Source organism: Oncorhynchus clarkii, chromosome 28, assembly GCF_045791955.1.
Source record: "Oncorhynchus clarkii lewisi isolate Uvic-CL-2024 chromosome 28, UVic_Ocla_1.0, whole genome shotgun sequence".
Taxonomy (NCBI): domain Eukaryota; kingdom Metazoa; phylum Chordata; class Actinopteri; order Salmoniformes; family Salmonidae; genus Oncorhynchus; species Oncorhynchus clarkii.
Window position 1 is genome coordinate 21,566,018 of NC_092174.1, and position 21,672 is coordinate 21,587,689.

Sequence of the window (21,672 nt, forward strand, 5' to 3'; positions counted from 1 at the left end):
TACATGTTTTATTACGGTTCTGCTTTCTCCAATCTAACAAAAGTGATTACCTGTTCAGAAATAGAAAACACTGCATGCTGTGTAATCTAGATGGGACATAAACCACACTTGAGTGATCTTTAAAATAGATTTTATTTACCATTTGTAATTGAACAGTTTACGATATACAGCTGACATGACTAAGACAATTCAATGGATTTTGGCCCCAAGGTACAAGAGACATGGTTAGATATATATGATAAAGTACCAGTACTGTGTTCATTTCATTTGTGCTTTATTCTCCCTTATGATAGAATTTACATTGGCATAAATCATGTCTACTCTGCTGACAGTGACAACAGTTTACTCAGACCATTGTAAAGCCTTATTTCAAAACGGAAGTTTGTATTATTAGATATGTTATAAACACATGACTTGATTTAAAGTGCTGCAACAACTTGTAAAAACATGTTTATGAGTAAGAAATTCAGACATCTCTATGATTAGTGAATCACAGAGCAGATAAATCCGTTTTAGTACAGTAAAAGCCTACTATGCGTTTTCAGAATTGCTAACATGTATTCATTTCTTACATTCCATATATAGAAGACTTTTACTACAGTGATTTCAATATGAGTTGATGAACAATTTGTTTCTATTACAATGTCACAAATATATGAATATTCATTCAATGTGTCCTTTTACACTACCTGCTTAGGTTAATCATTTTAATGGAAGGGTCTCACCAAATGATAAAATGCCAAGCTAATGAAATAATAATCCCAAAAAGGAAGAATAAGATGAAAACAAAATCACCCTTTCATACATAGTTCCCCAATACATTGATATTTTGATCTTATGTCATGTATTGCATTTACAATGTTATCTAGTCTTTTATTCAGATCCCTATTAGCTGAAGCAGCAGCTACTCTTCCTGGGGCCCGGGCAATGTTGCTGATAATGCTGTTTGATTTTATTTTCTTTATTTGCCACATAATGCTCGTAAACTACTCCTCCACCAAATTGAAAAGGCCAGTCTGTTTACGCAAAAAATGTACAGCACAGTCGCTATATTGTAAACAGATGTGACTGCAGTACAGTACCACAGTGTTCACTTAATACTGTTGGCATTGTTACTATGTAAAACAGATTAACACTTATGTACTGTCTCCAACAGTCATGTAGCTGCAGACATGTCATGTACCTCCAACAGAACATACTGGTAAATGCATTCCTTTGAATTTCAAGTTTCAACCCAAGTTTTTGTTCGGCAATACTTTTGATATCAGCTGGCTTTTAGAACAAGATAAAGGTAGTGTCACTGAACACGGATGATAAATCGTGACGATAAAATACATGTTTGTTTTTTTTGTACAAAAACAAAAGGTCTCTTAAATAGGTAGTTTGTGTTTTGTTAGATGAAAAAATGGATCGTTACTGATTGATTAGAATTACATGACATCAATAATGACACTATCGTGGTCTAAACATAGTAGTTATCAGTAGGGTATCCACTACACATAAATACATATTACACTAAACACTGATTATTGGCTAATTATTCTATAAGAAAATAAAAACACACAAACACCAGTCCTCTGATAGAGGAAGAACTCCGGGGATAGCAGAGACCAAAGGGTTGCAATAGCATGGTGGTTATCCTAACTTACTACTATTATAAAGAAGAGGACTACAAGTCAACAGTTCAACAAGAAGAAGAAATAAAAGTCCTAGAGGACTCCCTAGCCTCAGCCGGCATGTCGAGAATAATTCTGTCACCAGGGTCAATATATACTAACCCACTTTAGCTCATTTACACCTGCTGTCAACTTCTTATTACCAAAATGATATGTATCCATAGTGTTTCTAACTTTTCAAGACACACACATCAGTTAAAAGCAACATCATTATTAATATCCTGTGCTATCGTCATTCCAGGAACACTACTACTCTGCTTTATAACAGATTCAGTAGTGTGGCTGTACTGTGCTTCTGTCATCATCATAGGAGGAGAACACACTAGTCTTGTCTCCATCTGAAGTAAAACTTGAGTCTGTTGGGCTGCATCTAACCTACTGGTGTGCTTGTTTTTTTGTTTAAATAACCAACAACTTTGGGTAGGTCCCAAATGGAACCCTATTCCCCATTACATTGGCAATAAGATGCCATGTGGGACAAAATAACCACTACCTACTCCCCTGAGTGTCAGACATGCCTCCTGTTGGACTGCAAGGTTTCGTTTCTATTTTGGACAAAGTCTGGATAGCTAACTGTCATGACACTTTTAACACAGTGAAACTGAAGTAAAAAGGAAGGAGAAGAACTCATAGTCACATGACAGCAGAAACTAGATTTGTGCAGTCAGATAAAGATGTTGAACATTATATACAGTGACGTACGTACTGGTTAAAGAAGAAATACAAAATCTGTAGTTTCACCAAGATGCTCTAGCTCTTTAGCAGCTGCATTGCCAGACTACCTCTCTCCATCAGTGTAGGCCAGGCAAGGACCCAGTGGATTTACAATGTTACCACAGACTGGTCGTTGCCTCGATGCAACACAGATGCAACGTAACAGAGCGGAGACAAATGCCTCAAATTAGATGGAGAGATGGGACCTCTTGACAATTGCCAATTCCAGCAACCTGTGAGAGCACTACTCCCACCCTAAACACAACCACAACAGCATCCTTTCACAAAGTGACTGAAATACATGTCCCTCCCACTCCAACCCCCTAAAATAAAACAATTACCAGTAAAAAATCAAGTCATGGATGAGGAATGGTAAACATTACTGTTATTTCTTAAGATACTGTTGCTTCTTACAACATCAACATGTTTTCCTTATAATTATATACTATGTTAATTTACAATAATAAAAGATAAAAATAAGACAATTCTATAGAGAGAATGATACTATACAACTACATATAAACTACATAATTCAGTAAAGATGACTGAAGTTTTTTTTTATTCTCCTGGAGACAAGCTCCATCTCCAGGCTAACCAATGGCCTCTCTCTTTCCTGTTTCCACATCCAATCACACCATTACTTGGCTCAGAGCTTTAAAACGCTTGTAAATACATTTATTTTCCTCTGCAAAGACACCTGCTGATGCAAGTCTCTCAGTTTTGAAAAAGTGAACAAAGACACATACTCCAGCTATGTCACCGAGATATTAAAGTTCATGCATGTTCAACATGTTTTTTGGTAACATGCTTGGTTGGGGGCAAATCCTACTTGTGAGTAACAGAGGCTATGAGGCAACACCACTGTGTACTCCCTCCTCGATATGCTAGCTGCTTCGGTCCTCAATCAAATGCTCCCTTCACAAGTGAGATGCCACATTTCGAGATGCATTTCCCGCGGAAATGATTGGAAGACTAAAAGAGAGATGGCACTTTATTGTACTGAGTTGCATCCCATCCACCCATTTGTTTTTGTGTGTGAACATGATATGGTTGTCTTTACCTTAGCTCCCTCTCTAATGTAAAACCTACCATAATCATAGAAACATTTACTCAGGTATTGAACGTGTTCAGTAAGTAGTAAATTGTTTTGGGACCCTGAGAATGGGCATTGGGAAGTCATGTGCTTCAGTCAGGGTAGCTGTTCAGAAAGCTGGAGACCAACATGCTCTGTGTGTGTGGGGAGTTGGTGCTGTAATGCATGTTAGTTGTTTACATCATTGGAAGTAGAAGGGCTTAACTGTATAGTTAGTCAAATGAAATATTGTGTCAGATGAGTAGCTAAAAAGCCATTGGCTTACTCCAATTAGAGTTGTTCTGGGTAACCCTAAAGCAGCATACGTAACAGTCTGAGTAGTGGAGACTATATTGTATCAGAGGGTACTGAGAGTCAAAAGCTATACCTTAGATAAAACAGCAGAAGGGAAAGATCAGTCCCTAGAGTGGTTCCATTCAGATGTCTACAGCACTGACCCAAAGAACACCTGGCCTCCAGCTTTAAAACCCCCAGCACTGCCACTTGAAAAGTTGCCAATTCCGCTGGATATCTTTACAGATGAAGGAGAAAAATGTTGTCCCTCCCCTATTGTGCCATGTATTCACAGTGTGTACACACACCTGCATAACATGAAGAAGAGAAATGCATAATTCAATTATGTCGAAACAAGAGGTGAAATTCTTTTGGATGACGGCCAATTTCTCTAGAGGTTAGAAATAATAAGCCCTTACAATATGTAAAGGTCTCCAGTGAGTGGGCTCTCCCCCACGTTGCGGTGTGCTGTGGGAAAGGGTTGGGTGGGGACTGGCACTAGCCCAGTGGGGGCCTCTATGCGCTGGGGGTAGTGTTGTGTGCTGTTGAGCCGTTGCTGCCCTGGATGGTGAGGCTGATCTCATCCCTCTTCTCATCCTCCTTCTCCTTCTCCTTCAGCTCCTCTTTCAAGGGACGCACCTCCCCCTCTCCCTCTGAGCCTGGGGTGGCGTAGAGGCCTAGCCGATGCTCACTCAGGGCCGGGCCCCACTTCACGTCTGGCTTGCACGAATTCTTCAACCGCTGTAAGGGGTGGAGGGTCAGAGGTCAATGTGAGTGAAGCGACATAGGTTCATTATGTATTGCTAATTAGAGGCAGGTAAAGCAGTTGGGAAAATGATGTAATGCAAGTTACGTAATAACATAACACCCATCGGGTTCTCTCTTTTACCATCCATTTCTTTTAGAACGAGTGCCCCTTCGACGAAATGTTCCATTTAACAAACAAAACTGACACTTTCACCAGTCTTAGAATGCCAACCACATCTGCTTTCCAACACAATACACAGACAGAGCGCTACTGTGGATTTTACCTCTAAAAATGTGGTTCCCTCAGACTTGGCGATCTTGTAGAGAGCATAGATGGGTATGCAGATGACGGAGGACATGGCCATAAGGAAGCCGATGGCTAGAGACCAGCCGGGGTACACATAGTCGTTGTAGGTGATCGGCTTGTACTGGATCACTGTGAAGATCAGGATAAACTGCAAATATAAAAGACAGAGAGGGACCATTCGTGTCAAGTACACATAGGGATCCTACAAATCACTAGTCACTCAGTTCTATCTGTAATTCTTTCGACAAGTAATGAATACTTTGAAACGGACAAACATTATTGACATTTGCATAAAGAAAGTATGTACAGTATGCTCATCAAGTCGTGTTCTAGGTCTAGGTCATTCTGGTATTCAGACATATATTTTGCACAACAGGTTTTGTTGAGAACAAGGCAAAAGTGAAAGTGTAGCCATACAGATTAACGACAAGTGTGTGGAATGCAGAGCAGGTGAAGCCTCATAACATGTCAACTCGGGGGCCCTGGAGGGTAGCTACTGGGAACGGGGCTGATAAAATGCTCTTACAGATATGATGATGGGGGACACGAATCTCCAGCAGACCCGGAAGAAGATTGGAGGGGGGAAACCCAGCATCATCTCAACATCCTTGAAGTATTTCTTGTGTCCTGAACACAAACAGTACGGCTTGTTGTCAGTCATTCAGTTTGATTAGCTTTCACCAATAGCCTTGGCAGAGCATTGTGCACAATAGATATTTATAATCAAGGAAAGACAGTTGGACTCACCATAGACGTACATGATACAGATGCACATGATGCAGGAGATGATAACCAGAGAGAAACTAGCAGCATAGTTATCCATCAGCAGCAGCCAGTAGATCCCAGCCTAAAGACATGAGAGCACAGGTGGAGAATACAAAATCAGTATACATCCTGAACATTTGTGCCCTGGGGAGTATTCACTAGGAACCAGAACGGAAGCAAATGGAACAAAACGGTGAGGGACCTACCTGAATTTGTCCAATAGAAACAACAGTTTTGTTACAAAACAAAAAGTTTTACAACTGTTTGGACTAATGATTATACCCCTGAATAATTACATGTGTGTTTGTGTGTGTGTGTGCACATGCATCTATATTAGGGTTGAATGGTGGGAACCCAGTTATCAAGATTTCCCAGCCAAAACAACTCCCTTTTCCCGGGATAAATAACTGCGTGAAACCGAAACATTATAATAAATTACTTCTATGAGCTGTTAGATGATATGTGATGTCTGAATCTGGCTTCTCTGCGGCCTTCTGCTCTCTGCATTAATCATCAATGCTCAGGGTGGGGACATACTGTCCCTCTCAGTATGGAGCACAGTTCACAATGCATGTAGACATATCATCTCATCATGGTAGGCCTACATTTGCTGCAGCATAGTCTATGCTACAGTAATATAAAGACAGAATGTGCGTCTAATTTACACATTTCCATCTCAGTGGAGGCTGCTGAGGGAAGGACGACTCATAACAATGGTTGGAATAAAGTCAATGGAGTGGTCTCAACCACACGGAAACCATGCCTTTGATACCATTCCATTGACTCTAATCCAGACATACAAATATTGTTGTTTTAAATCCATGCAAGCGCGAGCACTCTCTGGCAGTCTTTCTTTCTCCATCAAGTCCCTTCAAATTGCATCCAAAATAGATAATCCTGTTCAAGTTTGAGTGGGATATATATATATATATATATATATATATATATATATATATATATATATATATATATATATATATATATACTAGCCTACCTCTTTCAGGTAATACATTCAATGCAGCATTAGCCTTGTATTTAGTTTGAGTGGGATATATATATATACTAGCCTACCTCTTTCAGGTAATACATTCAATGCAGTATTAGCCTTGTATTTAGCTAATGAATGATGGGTTGTGCATAATAAGCTTCTAACTTATCGCCTCTGACTCTTGCGCAATACGCACAAACCTGTGCTCTGCTAGCCTCTACTTAAATAACACTCCTTAGCTCTTGGAGTCCCATGCAGGAAAAGCTAGTCTAGAATAGCTTGCTGGACATGTTTCTTTTTTAGCATTTCTTATCCCAATTTGTTTGCTGAATGTTACATACAGCAGTCAACAGACCTCACGGGTAGTTTGAAGAGTGAACAGGTGATGGCGGTAGGCTATAGCAGTTATTTATTCAGACCCAACCATTCAATCTTTGTGAAGATAAGTGAAAGCAGTCTGCATTTAATTCTACTCCTATATTATGCAAGCATGTCATTAGAATGATGGACAACAAAACGTATTTAATTTAACTGTTGAAAGTGAGGAATGTATGAAGCAACAATAGAGAGTGAAAGAGAAGGTAGGCTAATAACATTAGGGGAAATATTATATGAAAGGTACAATCCCCTTCGGAAAGTATTCAGACCCCTTCCCTTTTTTCCACATTTTGTTATGTTACAGTCTTATTCTAAAATGGATTTAAAAAAAAATCCTCATCAATCTACACATAATACTCCACAATGACAGGTTTTAATCGACATCCATGGCACCCGGGGAACAGTGAGTTAACTGCCTTGTCAGCTTGGGGATTTGATCCAGCAACCTTTTCACTCTAACCCCTAGGCTACTATCTAGGTCAAATAGAGTAGAGGCGTTGTGCCGTGCAGTGTCACTTAATCTGTTTTTTGAAACCAGGTTTGCTGTTTATTTGAACAATATGAGATGAAAGGGAGTTCCATGCAATAATGGCCCTATATAATACTGTACACATTCTTTAATTTATTCTGGATTTGGGGACTGTGAAAAGATCTCTGGTGGCATGTCTGGTGGGGTAAGTGTGTGTGTCAGAACTGTGTGTACGGTGACTATGCTAACAATTTGGAATTTTGAACACATTAATGTTTCTTATAAAAAGAAGAAGTGATGGAGTCAGTCTGTCCTCAACTCTTAGCCAAGAAAGACTGGCGTGCATAGTATTTATATTAGCTACAATGCAGATCAAGACATGCAACTCTGTTCTGGGCCAGCTACAACTTAAATAGGTTTTTCCTTGCAGCACTCGACCATACGACTGGACAATAATCAAGATAAGACTAAACTAGAGCCTGCAGGACTTTGATGTTTGGAATGCGAAGTCATAAAAGCAGAGCATCTCTTTATTACGGACAGACATCTCCCCATGTTTACAACCATTGAATCTATATGTTTTGACCATGGCAGTTTACAATCTAAAGGTAAAACCAAGTAATTTAGTCTTGTTCAACAGCCACACCATTCATTACTAGGTTCAGCTGAGGTCTAGAACTTAGGGAATGATTTGTACCAAATACAAAGCTCTTAGTTTAGAGATGTTCAGGACCAGTTTATTACTGGCCACCCATTCAAAAACAGACTGCAACCCTTTGCTAAGGGTTTCAGTGACTTCATTAGCTGTGGTTGCTGATACATATACGTATGGTTGAATCATCAGCATACATGGACACACATACTTTGTTTAATGCCAGTGGTAGGTCATTGGTAAAAATAGAAAAGAGTAGAGGGCCTAGAAAGCTGCCCTGCGGTACACCACACTATACATTTTTTACATTAGAAAAGCATACATTAAAGAAAACCCTTTGATTTCTATTAGATAGATAGCTCTGAATCCACGATATGGCTTAGGTTGAAAAGCCATAACACATGCGTTTTCTCAACAACAGGTTATGATCAATAATGTCAAAGGCTGCACTGCAATCTCACAGTACAGCTCCAACAGTCTTCTTATTTTAAATTTCTTTCAACCAATCATCAGAGATTTGTATCAATGCAGTATGTTGAGTGCCCTTCTCTGTAAGCATGTAGAAAGTCTGTTGTTAATTTGTTTACAGAGAAATAGCATTGAATTTGGTCAAACACATTTTTTCCCCAACAGTTTGCTAAGAGCTGGCAGCAAGCTGATAGGTCTGCTGTTAGAACCAGTAAAGGCTGCTTTATCACTTTTGGGTAGTGGAATGACTTTGGCTTCCCTCCAGGCCTGAGGACAAAGACTTTCCTATAGGCTCAGATTAAATATATGACATATAGGAGTGGCTATAGAGTCAGCTACCATCCTCAGTAGCTCTCCATCTAAGTTGCCAAAAGTCATTATTGATCGATACCAATATTTGTTCCACCTCTCCCACACTAACTTTACACATTTCATTTTTTTTTTTTTTTTAATGCATAGCTCACTGTTCATTGTAGCATTTCCTGCCTGAGTTTGCAAACTTTGCCAATTAAGTAGTCTTTAAAATAATTGGTAGCATCAAATGGTTTTGTGATGAATAAGCCATCTAAGTTGAATTGTTGAATTCGTCTTCCTGCCCATAATTTCCTTTAAAGTACTTCAAAGTTTTTTTTCATTGTGAAGGAATTTCTTTGTTTGTGCTTTTCTAATAACCAATTTGACTGGGATCATGCAAGTGACTGATTGATCATGCCTGGGAGGAATTCTCAGTCTCAGAAAGGACGTGTTAAGCTGTATAAGTGATTGGCAGTATGCCCAGAACATTGTTTTGAGAACCGAAGGGGTGTCTCAGTTACAAGGTCTCAGCTTGGAGAGAGGAAGCCTCGTGAGGTATTGGTCGGTCACATGCATGAACCAAACGTTAATGATTAATTAATTATGGATAATGAATAAGCTAAATCATGCAAATATTACTTGCCTGTGTAAGCAGTATATAAGAGGACTAACGGGACTGCCCCGGCGGAGCTCCCGACCAGCGGGTACTATGGTGCATTAAGTTTGTTAGAATCTCTCCAGTTTGCTGATAATAAATAATGATTAATTGAATATTGACTTCAGGTGTCCCTGGTGTTAATTTCCACAACACCATTCGTTATATCATTGATCTTGGCTTCATCATAGTTTATTTTTCTTTTCTTTTTGTTGAGTTTAGTCACATCACTTCTCAATTTGCAGTAAGTTAGCCAGTCAGATGTGCAGCCAAATTAATTAGCCACTAATTAATTGATCGTCGTAGTGAGGAGACCAAAGCGCAGCGTGATGTGAATACATCTTTTTAATGAAAGACGAAAAACACGAAGTACACTAAACAAACAAACAGAATAACAAGACGAACGTGACCGCTATCAAAACTGAGTGCAAACATGCAACATTACATAGACATACATAAACACCTAGATGGTAAAAACCCATAAACCTACAAAACCCCTAGACAGTACAAAAACACATACATCACCCATGTCACACCCTGACCTAACCAAAATATATAAAGAAAACAAAGAATACTCAGGTCAGGGCATGACAGTACCGCAGCGGGCCCCGGACTGAAGATCATCGTAGAGAGCGCCACTGGACGGAAAGGCACCTCTGGATTGAGGAGTGACTCTGGCAGCTCCGGACAGGAGGGAGACTCTGGCGGCTCCGGACAGGAGGACGACTCCGGCATCGCCGGCGTGACAGGTGGCTCTGGCTGCTCCTGGCTGGATGATGACTCTGGCAGCTCCTGGCTGGCTGACGGCTCTGGCAGCTCAGGACAGACGGGAGACTCTGATGGCTCAGGACAGACGGGAGACTCTAGCAGCTCAGGACAGACGGGAGACTCTAGCAGCTCAGGACAGACGGGAGACTCTAGCAGCGCTGGGCAGGAGGAAGGCTCTGGCAGCGCTGGACAGGCGGGAGCACCTGTAGGGATGAGACGGAGAGACAGCCTGGTGCGGGGGGCTGCCACCGGAGGGCTGGTGCGTGGAGGTGGCACTGGATAGACCGGACCGTGCAGGCGCACTGGAGCTCTTGAGCACCGAGCCTGCCCAACCTTACCTGGTTGAATGCTCCCGGTAGCCAGGAAAGTGCGGCGAGGTGGAATAGCCCGCACTGGGCTGTGCTGGCGAACCGGGGACACCATGCGTAAGGCTGGTGCCATGTACGCCGACCTGAGGAGATGCACTGGAGACCAGATGCGTAAAGCCGGCTTCATGGCACCTGGCTCGATGCCCACTCTAGCCCGGCCGATATGAGGGGCTGGAATGTACCGCACCGGGCTCTGCACATGCACTGGGGAGACTGTGCGCTCCACCGCATAACACGGTGCCTGCCCGGTCCCTCTCTCTCTCCGGTAAGCACGGGAAGTTGGCGCAGGTCTCCTACCTGGCTTCATCACACTCCCCGTGTGCCTCCCCCAAGACATTTTTGGGGCTGCCTCTCGGGCTTCCAGCCACACTGTCGTGCTGCCTTCTCATACCGGCGCCTCTCTGCTTTCGCTGCCTCCAGCTCTGCTTTGCGGCGGCGATATTCCCCTGGCTGTGTCCAGGGTCCTTTGCCGTCCAGAGTCTCCTCCCAAGTCCACGAGTCCTGCGTTCTTTGCCGCTGCTGCTGGCCGGTACCACGCAGCTTGGTCCATTGTTGGTGGGTTATTCTGTCACGATCGTCGTAGTGAGGAGACCAAAGCGCAGCGTGATGTGAATACATCTTTTTAATGAAAGACGAAAAACACGAAGTACACTAAACAAACAAACAGAATAACAAGACGAACGTGACCGCTATCAAAACTGAGTGCAAACATGCAACATTACATAGACATACATAAAAACCTAGATGGTAAAAAAAAACATAAACCTACAAAACCCCTAGACAGTACAAAAACACATACATCACCCATGTCACACCCTGACCTAACCAAAATATATAAAGAAAACAAAGAATACTCAGGTCAGGGTGTGACAAGCCACTACATTTGCCCCATCTCTTTCAACCATACAGTTTTTCAATTCCTCATCAATCCATGGAGCCTTAACAGTTCTAACAGTCAGTTTCTTAACAGGTGCATGTTTATCAATAATTGGAAGAAGCAAATTAATAAATTAATCAAGTGCAGCGTCTGGATGCTCCTCATTAATCACATCAGACCAACAAATATTTTTAACATCATCCACTTAAGAGTCACAGCAAAATCTTTTGTATGATTTCTTATACACTATTTTAGGCCCAGCTGTTGGAACGTTGGCTCTCCTGGATATAGCAACTATATTGTGATCACTGCATCCAATAGGTATGGATACAGCTTTAGAACATTTGTATGATGTTGTTCCTGTACGGTTTGTAAACACCCTGGTAAACTTGATTAATAACCTGAACCAGATTACAGGCACTGGTTCCTGTAAGAAGCTTCCTCTTCAGAGGACAGCTTGATGAAAACCAATCAATATTCAGGTCGCCAAGAAAGTAGACCTCTCTGTTTACATCACATACACTACCAAGCAGTTCACACATATTATTTAGATACTGACTGTTAGCACTTGGTGGCCTATAGCAACACCCCAAAAGAAAAGTCTTTAGATGTGCCAAGTGAACCTGCAACCACAACACTTCAATACCACTTGACATAAGATCTTCTCCAAGCATTACAGGCATATGGTTCTGAATATATATAGCAACACCTCCCCCATAAGCATTCCTGTATCTTCTATAGATGTTATATCCTTGTATTGCTACTGCTGTATCATCAAATTAATTATCTAAGTGAGTCTTAGAAATGATTAATATATGAACATTATCTGAAGTTAGCAAGTTATTGATTTCATGAACCTTATTTCTGAGGCTACATATATGGGCTATTTTCAGCCCTTTCCTGGGGAGCTTATCAGAGAGAGACATAATTTGGAAAAGTGCAAACAAAGCAAGAGAAAAAAAAATACATTCAGCAGTCCATGAATCAGTTGGTGTGTGTCTGTGTGAGTGCTGCGGGGTTGAAGCTACACACCCATAGGCTTGGCTCTCTCTCATTCCTTCCAGGCTTTTGGGAGGGATGGTGGACAAAGAGCCTGTCATAGCGGATGTAAGCAAGGTCCCCATGAGCTCTGGCATTTTTCATGGCTGGGATAAGTTCTTTCCTCTTTTGGCGCACAGCTTCCGGATAGTATTCGTTGCGGAAGATATATGCTCCTCTCAAGTTCTTGGCTCTTTTCAGAACAACAACCTTGTCCTTGAACCACAAACTTGACCACTATCGGCCTGGGCCTGACACCTGGGTCGGTGGGGGTTTTTCCAGTTCTGTGGGCACGCTCCACTTCAATCTTCCTGTATTCCATCTTCAGTTTCTCCAAGATCATTTCCCTTAATTTGCCCTCAGACTCCGTTCCAGGTCTCATGTGGAGATTCTGCAATTCCGTCCACAACCATGTTGTTCAGTCTTGATTGTCCATCGACATAATCTTGATTTCTCCATCATTCTTATCACATACAGAACTGATGTTCTCTCTTAATGATTTACAGATTGCTGTCATCTTGCCATTCTCCTGCTCAAACTCATCGAGCTGAACCTGGGAGAACGGCAAACTGTTCTTCAGGTCTTGGACCTCTTTGGTCAGGTTGTCCATTCTTTTATTAGTTGACTCTTCCAGTATTTGGACACTTGAATCTATGTTCTTGTTGCTGTAACAACTGCTTGTAGAACTATGTTCGTTCGTCTAAAAGATCCTTCACCTGTGATAGAGAGACACCACTGTCCTCAACAACATCGGTACTCCAGCCGTTTTTGGTCTTTGTCATGGTAGCATCGTAGGTTACACGGTTACTCCTCGCAGTTCCAGACAGGGCAGGTCGTAGGGAAGATTGAAAACAACAACAAACAGCAGGGATCTAGCCAGCCACAATCCCGGGACAATCCTCGGTCCCAGCCACAATGGCTAACCACATCGCGGACTGCGTTCAAGTCCTCCAGAAAACACTGCTAGCTTGACAGACAGCTAGGCTAGCTGCTACTCCAAACAGCTCCTCAGACCCGGCCTAGGTCGTCAGGAACACAGCAACTTATGCCAACCGCGTCTCAAGATCCACACTCAGAAGGTAGCTAGCTGGTAATAAACTTCTCAATAGACTTTCAAAACTGTCCAATAGAACAAACTGAGCTCTCCCTCGTTCCGCGTTCAACAGGAAGTGACAAAATGCATACTAAGAGGACAGTTTAATACAATACAGTGCAGTAATACAGTTCACAATGTATTAGCCTACTGGAGCTAGTTTCATTAATTTACCCAGGAGAGCATATACAGTTGAAGTCGGAAGTTTGCATACACCTTAGCCAAATACATTTAAACTCAGTTTTTCACAATTCCTGATATTTAAATCCTAGTAAAATTAGGATCACCACTTTATTTTAAGAATGTGAAATGTCAAAATAATAGTATAGAGAATGATTTATTTGAGCTTTTATTTCCTTCCTCACATTCACAGTGGGTCATAAGTTTACCTACACTCAATTAGTATTTGGTAGCACTGCCTTTAAATTGTTTAACTTGGGTCAAATGTTTTGGGTAGCCTTCCACAAGCTTCCCACAATAAGTTGGGTGAATTTTGGCCCATTCCACCTGACAGAGCTGGTGTAACTGAGTCAGGTTTGTTAGCCTCCTTGCTCGCACATGCTTTTTCAGTTCTGCCAACACAATTTCTGTGGGATTGAGGCCAGGGCTTTGTGATGGCCACTCCAATACCTTGACTTTGTTGTCCTTAAGCCATTTTGCCACAACTATGGAAGTATTCTTGGGGTCATTGTCCATTTGGAAGACCCATTTGCGACCAAGCTTTAACTTCCTGACTGATGTCTTCAGATGTTGCTTCAATATATCCACATCATTTTCCTATCTATTTTGTGAAGTGCACCAGTCCCTCCTACAGCAAAGCACCCCCACAACATGATGCTGCCAGCCCCGGGCTTCACGGTTGGGATGGTCATTATGGCCAAATAGTTATATTTTTGTTTCATCAGACCAGAGGACATTTCTCCAAAAGGTACAACCTTTGTCCCCATGTGCAGTTGCAAACAGTAATCTGGCTTTTTTATGGCGGTTTTGGAGCAGTGGCTACTTCCTTGCTGAGTGGCCTTTCTGGTTATGTCGATATAGGACGCATTTTACTGTGGATATAGACACTTTTGTACCTGTTTCCTCCAGCATCTTCACAAGGTCCTTTGCTGTTGTTCTGGAATTTATTTGCACTTTTCTCACCATAGTACGTTCATCTCTAGGAGACAGAATGCGTCTCCTTCCTGAGCGGTATGACGGCTGCGTGGTCCCATGGTGTTTATACTTGCGTACTATTGATTGTACAGATGAACATGGCATTTGGAAATTGCTCCCAAGGATGAACCAGACCTTTTTTCTGGGGTCTTGGCTGATTTATTTTGATTTTCCCATGATTTCAAGCAAAGAGGCACTGAGTTTGAAGGTAGGCCTTGAAATACATCCATAGGTACACCTCCAATTGACTCAAATTATGTCAATTAGCCTATCAGTAGCTTCTAAAGCCATTACATAATTTTTCCAAGCTGTTTAAAGGCACAGTCAACTTAGTGTATGCAAACTACTGACCCACTGGAATATTGATACAGTATACAATTATAAGTGACATAATCTGTCTGTAAACATTTGCCAAAATTATAGTTTGTTACAAGAAATTTGTGGAGTGGTTGAAATACGAGTTTTAATGACTCCAACCTAAGTGTATGTAAACTTCCGACTTCAACTGTAGCTAGCGACATCTATGGGCTTTTTTTTTTTTCTGTTGTGCATATGTGCAGTAGCCTATATGTCATAAATGTTTTGGATAAGGGCACCATCATTTGGGCTTTTTTGGGCTTGGGCTCATAAAATGTATTTAATGTATGACTCATCAGTCTCAGGTAGCGTCAGGCTTGAATTTTCCATCAAAGCTCTAATCAAATATAGACATAGAGCTATTTATATGCCTTTGAATGACACTTCTGGTTTTGATGGGAAATACCGGGTTACCCGGGAGAAAAGTGATTTATTCTCGGTTTGGAACATTATAAAATACCGGAAAAATATTCAACCCTAATGTGTATTTTGTGTGTACGCATGCAGTGTATGTTTGTGTATGTGTAAACATCTCTTATCCATTACCTGTGTGGTGAGAGGCACCCCCAGCAGGAAGCCCACTATAGCCACTCCTCCTGTGACTACCGTCTTGTTCCTAACGATCCAGTCAGTACCAATCTCATCCACAATGGCTGTCACCAGGGTCTCCAGCAGGCAGAACTACACACAGGGACACATTGACAGGTTATCACTCAGCATTGACTTCTTATATCTACTTCTCAAAAAAAAAAAAAACTTTCTCCAACATGAAAAGAAAAGAAAAAAATCTATGTGTCAAGTTGAGCCCAACTGACTATGTTCGGTCATGCAGCCCTTAAATTCTATTAAAAAATGTGTCCTATTAGACAGGTGCGGTATCCCAAATGGCATCCTATTCCCTACATAGTGACACATTTTCACCTGTGCCCTGGGGGAATATGGTGCCATTTGGGACACAGCCAGGATGTCATGGTGGTTGACTGACTCACCTGCGTCCCCAGGCCCAGCAGGATGAGCATGAAGAAGAAGAGCAGGGACCAGAGGGGGGAGATGGGCAGCAGAGTGAGGGCCTCTGGGTAGGCCACGAAGGCCAGGCCGGGACCGTGGTCGGCCACCTCAGATACATCTACGTTCAGGTGGTGGGCCATGAAGCCCAGGATGGAGAAGATGACAAAGCCTGCATACACGCTGGTTGCACAGTTCGTGATGCTGATGATGATGCTGTCTCTGTATGGGCGAACAATCAAAAAAGAGAAAACAGGATACGTTTTATAGGTCTCTGTGTAAGTAACCACTAAGAAGCCATCTGTGCATTTCACCATCATTCTTCCTTCCAGTGCAGATTCATGAATACTAAACAGTCAAAGTCTTAATTACATAATCAAATCATAATTATACTAAACAGTGAGATATTTTTCCTGGTTTCTTTCAACTGGTGGGTTTATCAGTCACTACACGATCATTGATTAATATTATCCTGTCTGCCACTTCACTGCTTCCACCACATGATGGTGCTAATCAGAAGAGAAAACCTCTTTCCAGTTTGCAAGGGAGCTTTGAGTTTGACTACTGTAAACTACAATGAACAATGCAACCGCAGGTTAAACAAGAGTAAAAAAAAAATGTGTCTCTCTACTCCCAGTGCGCTGCCTCTGGCCTCCACCTACAGTACAATGGCATGCAGTGCATACCATCACACCATATTCCATCAATTCCTGCGATTTGCAGCTGCCCTCCTCCATTCTGCACCCTTTCTGTTAATCACTGCTGACACTGTAGCGTGATTGCACCCAGAGAAGCAACAAAGACCCTTTCTGATTCACTCCAACCAAGCATGAAAAAGTACTGCAGTGTAACCGCACACACTACCCTTCACTTCTTATACAACTCAGATTGCAGAAGTGGCCCAATTGGTATCAATTTTCCTTTATAGTGCACTACTTTTGACCAGGGCCTATAGGGTGCCATTAGGGACTCACACAGGGTTTATTTGGTAGTAGAGGTGAGAGTTAAGGGGGTAACAGCGGGGGAAGAGGAAGAGTAGAGTACCTGTAGCAGTTGTTGTGGAACTTGTTGTAGGAGGCCATAGTGATGAGCCCTCCCCATGCACAGCCCAGAGAGTAGAAGATCTGAGAGGCAGCGTCTCCCCACACCTGGACAGACAGAAAACCATGTGTCAATACAACCACTGAAGACTTATTTCATATCTGAGGCATATGACATCTGATTTTAAAGATGTCTCTGTGTGATGAGACAGCCTACAACGTTACGCTATGAAGAGCTACAGAGCTATTATATGAGTTATAAAAAGTCAACGTCAACAACTCATAAAGTAGTTCTTAACTAGCTGCAGTAATGACATAGATTTACATGACTTATTACTATATTTACTACATTTCCTATATGATTACCCATACCTTAGCGTCGAGGATCTTATGCCACTGTGGGGTAAGGTAGTACTTGATGCCGGTGACAGCTCCCTCCAGGGTGATGCCTCTGATGAAGAGGATGGTCAGCACCACGTAGGGGAATGTGGCTGTGAAGTACACCACCTGAGGACCGCCGAGAGGTGAAGAATGAGTTAGAACATCTCCTAATGGGTGTCAATGATACATTATGACTAGGAGTTTTTCTTGATCATAGACTAAGTAACCTGACCGGGAAAAACTACTGGCCCAATCAATGACTTTTGGAGGTGATAGAGAGAACGTAGAGAGATGAGCGAGATAAGAGAGAGAAGAGAGAGAAAAACAGGGAGACACAGCGATAGACACCGCTGCTCACCTTGCCTGAAGACTTGACTCCTCTAATGAGACAGAGGAAGACCACCACCCATGACACGGCCAGACATCCCAGAATAGGGAGACGGACTTCACCGAAATTCCCGATGTCGTCTGAGATCTGCAGAACGTAGTGTCTGTGGGGAACGCACACAATTAATCACAGTGTCTATTCACAACAACGCCTTAATAGAGAAATGCAGAATGTAGAGTCAGTGCCGCAGGGACAAACAATGGCTATACGTTCATTCATGAGAGATAGAGAAGGAGAATTGTTCGGATGATCCCTTGTATTACAGCGAGCGAATCACATATTTCAATGTAGCAGCATGACTGAAAAACAACTTGGTGACAACACAATGGTTTATCTTAACTGACAATAGGCAGGAAATACAACTCCATTCATAGTATACTGAAGAGATCACCCGGAATGAAAGCTGAGCACAAACCATTTAGAAAGCCATTAACCAAGCACACCGCTCCCTTCGAATGGCCCCTATTTTCTATGCTAGGGGAATAAAACAGGTACTCTACTCCCCATTCACTAGGGGATCAAGATACTATTCTTGTCGAGGAAAATATACTTAACATCTAATCTTGTGTACTTCAGACAGTCAACTACAGTATGTGTAATGCTTGTTGAATGCGGGATGATTAATCATAGGCCAGGATTAGCAAGGCACACATGCCTGCCATCTGACTGGACAGGACTAAAGCGTCTAAAACAACATTGCCTTACAGAGATGCACAAACACTCTTCTGTTTACCCATGGTCAGACATGCACTATGTGACCAAAAGTATGTGGACACCTTCTCGTCGAACATCTCATTACAAAATCATGGGCACTAATATGGAGTTGGTCCCTATTTGCTGCTACAACAGCCTCCACTCTTCTGTGAAGGCTTTCCACTTGATGTTGGAGCATTGCTGTGGAGACTTGCTTCCATTCAACCATAAGAGCATCAGTGAGGTCGGACACGGATTCTGGGCAATTAGGCCTGGCTCGCAGTCAGTGTTCCAATTCATCCCAAAGGTGTTAGAGGGGGTTGAGGTCAGGGCTCTGTGCAGGCCAGTCAAATTCTTCTACACCGATCTTAACAAACCATTTCTGTATGGACCTCGCTTTTTCTTTACTGGAACAAAGGGGCGTAGTCCGAACCATGAAAATCAGCCCCAGACCATTATTCCTCCTACACCAAACTTTACAGTTGGCACTATGCATTCGGGCAGGTAGCGTTCTCCTGGCATCCACCAAACCCAGATTTGTTCGTCAGACTGCCAGATAGTGAAACGTGATTCATCACTCCACTGCTCCAGAGTCCAATGGAGGCGAGCTTTACACCACTCCAGCCGACACTTGGCATTGGGCATGGTGATCTTAGGCTGCTCGACCATGGAAACCCATTTCATGACGCGACTAACAGTTCTTGTGCTGAGCAGCCTAAAAGGCAGTTTGGTACTCTTTTGTGAGTGTTGCAACCGAGGACAGACGATTTTTACGTGCTACGAGTTTCAGCACTCTGTGATCCCCTTCTGTGAACTTGTGTGGCCTACCACTTCACAGCTGAGACATTGTTGCTCCTAGATGTCTCCACTTCACAATAACAGCACTTATAGTTGACCAGGGCAGCTCTAGCAGGGCAGAAATTTGACGAACTGACTTGTTGGAAAGGTGGCATCCTATGACGGTCCCATGTTGAAACTCACTGAGGCCATTCTAATGTCAATGTTTGTCTATGGAGATTGCATTGGTTGAGTGCTCGATATTATACACCTGTCAACAACAGGTGTGGCTGAAATAGTCGAATACACTAATTTGAAGCCGTGTCCACATACTTTTGTATATATAGTGTACTTTATGTGCCAAAACATTTTGAACACTACTTTACTACCCATATTTAGGAGCAGTAGAGTGTGTATTAACCCTTGCAGCATCTACTCCAGTCTCTTTAATCTTGTAGGCCTGACTCAGAGTCAGCCGTGCCCACACCTTCCCACTCAGGTACTGCTGGGTTGCAGAATTACAGTAACTCCCAAAATTCCCAGAAGTCCTGGCTGGACGAATCCGGATTTCCTGCTTATTCCTGTCTGATTCCGGGAATCTTCCAACCGGCAAGTGTACACTCAGGCCTTACTTCCAGTACTCAACAGATTTAGAATAAAATCAGCTGGAATTCAAATAAAGATTGATAACCGACTCTGGGTCCGGGTTAGGCCTTACTTCCAGTACTCTACAGGTCTAGTAGTAACTCCCTCTCACTCGTGCCTTACTTCCAGTACTCTACAGGTCTAGTAGTAACTCCCTCTCACTCATGCCTTACTTCCAGTACTCTACAGGTCTAGTAGTAACTCCCTCTCACTCATGCCTTACTTCCAGTACTCTACAGGTCTAGTAGTAACTCCCTCTCACTCGTGCCTTACTTCGAGTACTCTACAGGTCTAGTAGTAACTCCCTCTCACTCGTGCCTTACTTCCAGTACTCTACAGGTCTAGTAGTAACTCCCTCTCACTCGTGCCTTACTTCTAGTACTCTACAGGTCTAGTAGTAACTCCCTCTCACTCATGTCTTACTTCCAGTACTCCTCGCTGGGGCTGGTCCTCTTGGTCTTATTGACCACCTCCACGGCAACCTCAGCGGCCCCGGTGACCAAGCTGCGGGTGACGTTGGCCAAGGTGTTGTTGATGCCCCTGGGAGTCACCACACCATTGCAGGTGGGCGTGTTCCAGGGGTTGTTGCAGTAGGTCCACGGCAGCAGGTTGGTCATGGAAGAGAAGAAATAGTAGAAGGCAATGCAGATCACCACGTTGTAGTAGATACCGATGTAGGTGGACACCACCATCATCCCGTAGCCCACACCTGGTGAGGGAGAAAGAGAGAGTGGAGGACTTCAGAATACTACCAGACAAGACTGTGGCTCTCTTACTGAAGACATGTAGAAAATCTGTGGGTTTTCTAAGAATGTTTACATATGCATTCTAAGCTGACAATAGATGCTGTAATTTATTTTCAACCTTTCAGTTTCTTAAGCATCAGATAGTCAGTTATTAGTTGGATGCCACTGACCAACGGCAGTGATATTAATGCCAATCACCAACACCAGCACTGGTTGTTGGCTCACCTTTGAACATGACTGAGCAATGGCATCAGTGGTTGTTAACTGGCTCACCTTTGAACATGACTGAGCAATCGCAGCAGTGTTTTAAACATGACTGACCAACAGCATCAGTGGTTGTTAACTGTCTCACCTTTGAACATGGGGCTGATCCTCCAAACCCCCAGACATCCCTGGCTGGCGAACTGTCCAAATGAGAGCTCCAGGAAGAACAGGGGGATCCCACAGAACACCAGCATGATGAAGTAGGGGAACATGAAGGCTCCTGTAGTGCACAACACAACATATGGGTCAGTCAACTCTACAGGGACAGGTCAACAGTTTTGATGAAATTGATTAGAACTCAGATTTGTGTTATTTAACTCTTTACACTATTACTTCTTGTAAGTAGGTATATGTTTATTATTGCTGCTCACAACCAATGGCTTATCTAATGGTCATTCATATGAAACATTTATAAATATTACAGAAAAGTTCCATGCCATGACAATATCCCATTTCTGCTATGTAATGCTCGGTGAGTGAGTGGACGGATTTTAAGGTCATGTTTCTGTCTAGAATAGAAAATTAGTTCAGAAATAGAAGAGTTGTTATCCCATGACATTGACAATATCATATTTCTGCTATATAATGCACAGTGGAT

At 42.6% G+C, this 21,672-nt stretch overlaps 1 protein-coding gene across 6 annotated transcripts in view; it reads right to left on the reverse strand.

The window, feature by feature from the left end:
• Positions 1 to 55: 55 nt before the first annotated feature.
• LOC139386479 (sodium- and chloride-dependent glycine transporter 1-like) overlaps positions 56 to 21,672 on the reverse strand; it is an 85,943-nt gene continuing 64,326 nt past the window's right edge. For all 6 annotated transcript variants that reach the window (XM_071132034.1, XM_071132037.1, XM_071132035.1 and 3 more), the window contains 11 exons: positions 21,163 to 21,294; positions 20,488 to 20,773; positions 17,920 to 18,052; positions 17,553 to 17,687; positions 17,185 to 17,288; positions 16,125 to 16,362; positions 15,682 to 15,816; positions 5,558 to 5,657; positions 5,337 to 5,437; positions 4,788 to 4,958; positions 56 to 4,497 (listed from right to left, as the gene is read on the reverse strand). In XM_071132034.1, the coding sequence (XP_070988135.1) occupies positions 4,273 to 4,497; positions 4,788 to 4,958; positions 5,337 to 5,437; positions 5,558 to 5,657; positions 15,682 to 15,816; positions 16,125 to 16,362; positions 17,185 to 17,288; positions 17,553 to 17,687; positions 17,920 to 18,052; positions 20,488 to 20,773; positions 21,163 to 21,294 (1,760 nt within the window). In that variant the 3' untranslated portion in view covers positions 56 to 4,272. The remainder of the gene's footprint in view (positions 4,498 to 4,787; positions 4,959 to 5,336; positions 5,438 to 5,557; positions 5,658 to 15,681; positions 15,817 to 16,124; positions 16,363 to 17,184; positions 17,289 to 17,552; positions 17,688 to 17,919; positions 18,053 to 20,487; positions 20,774 to 21,162; positions 21,295 to 21,672) is intronic.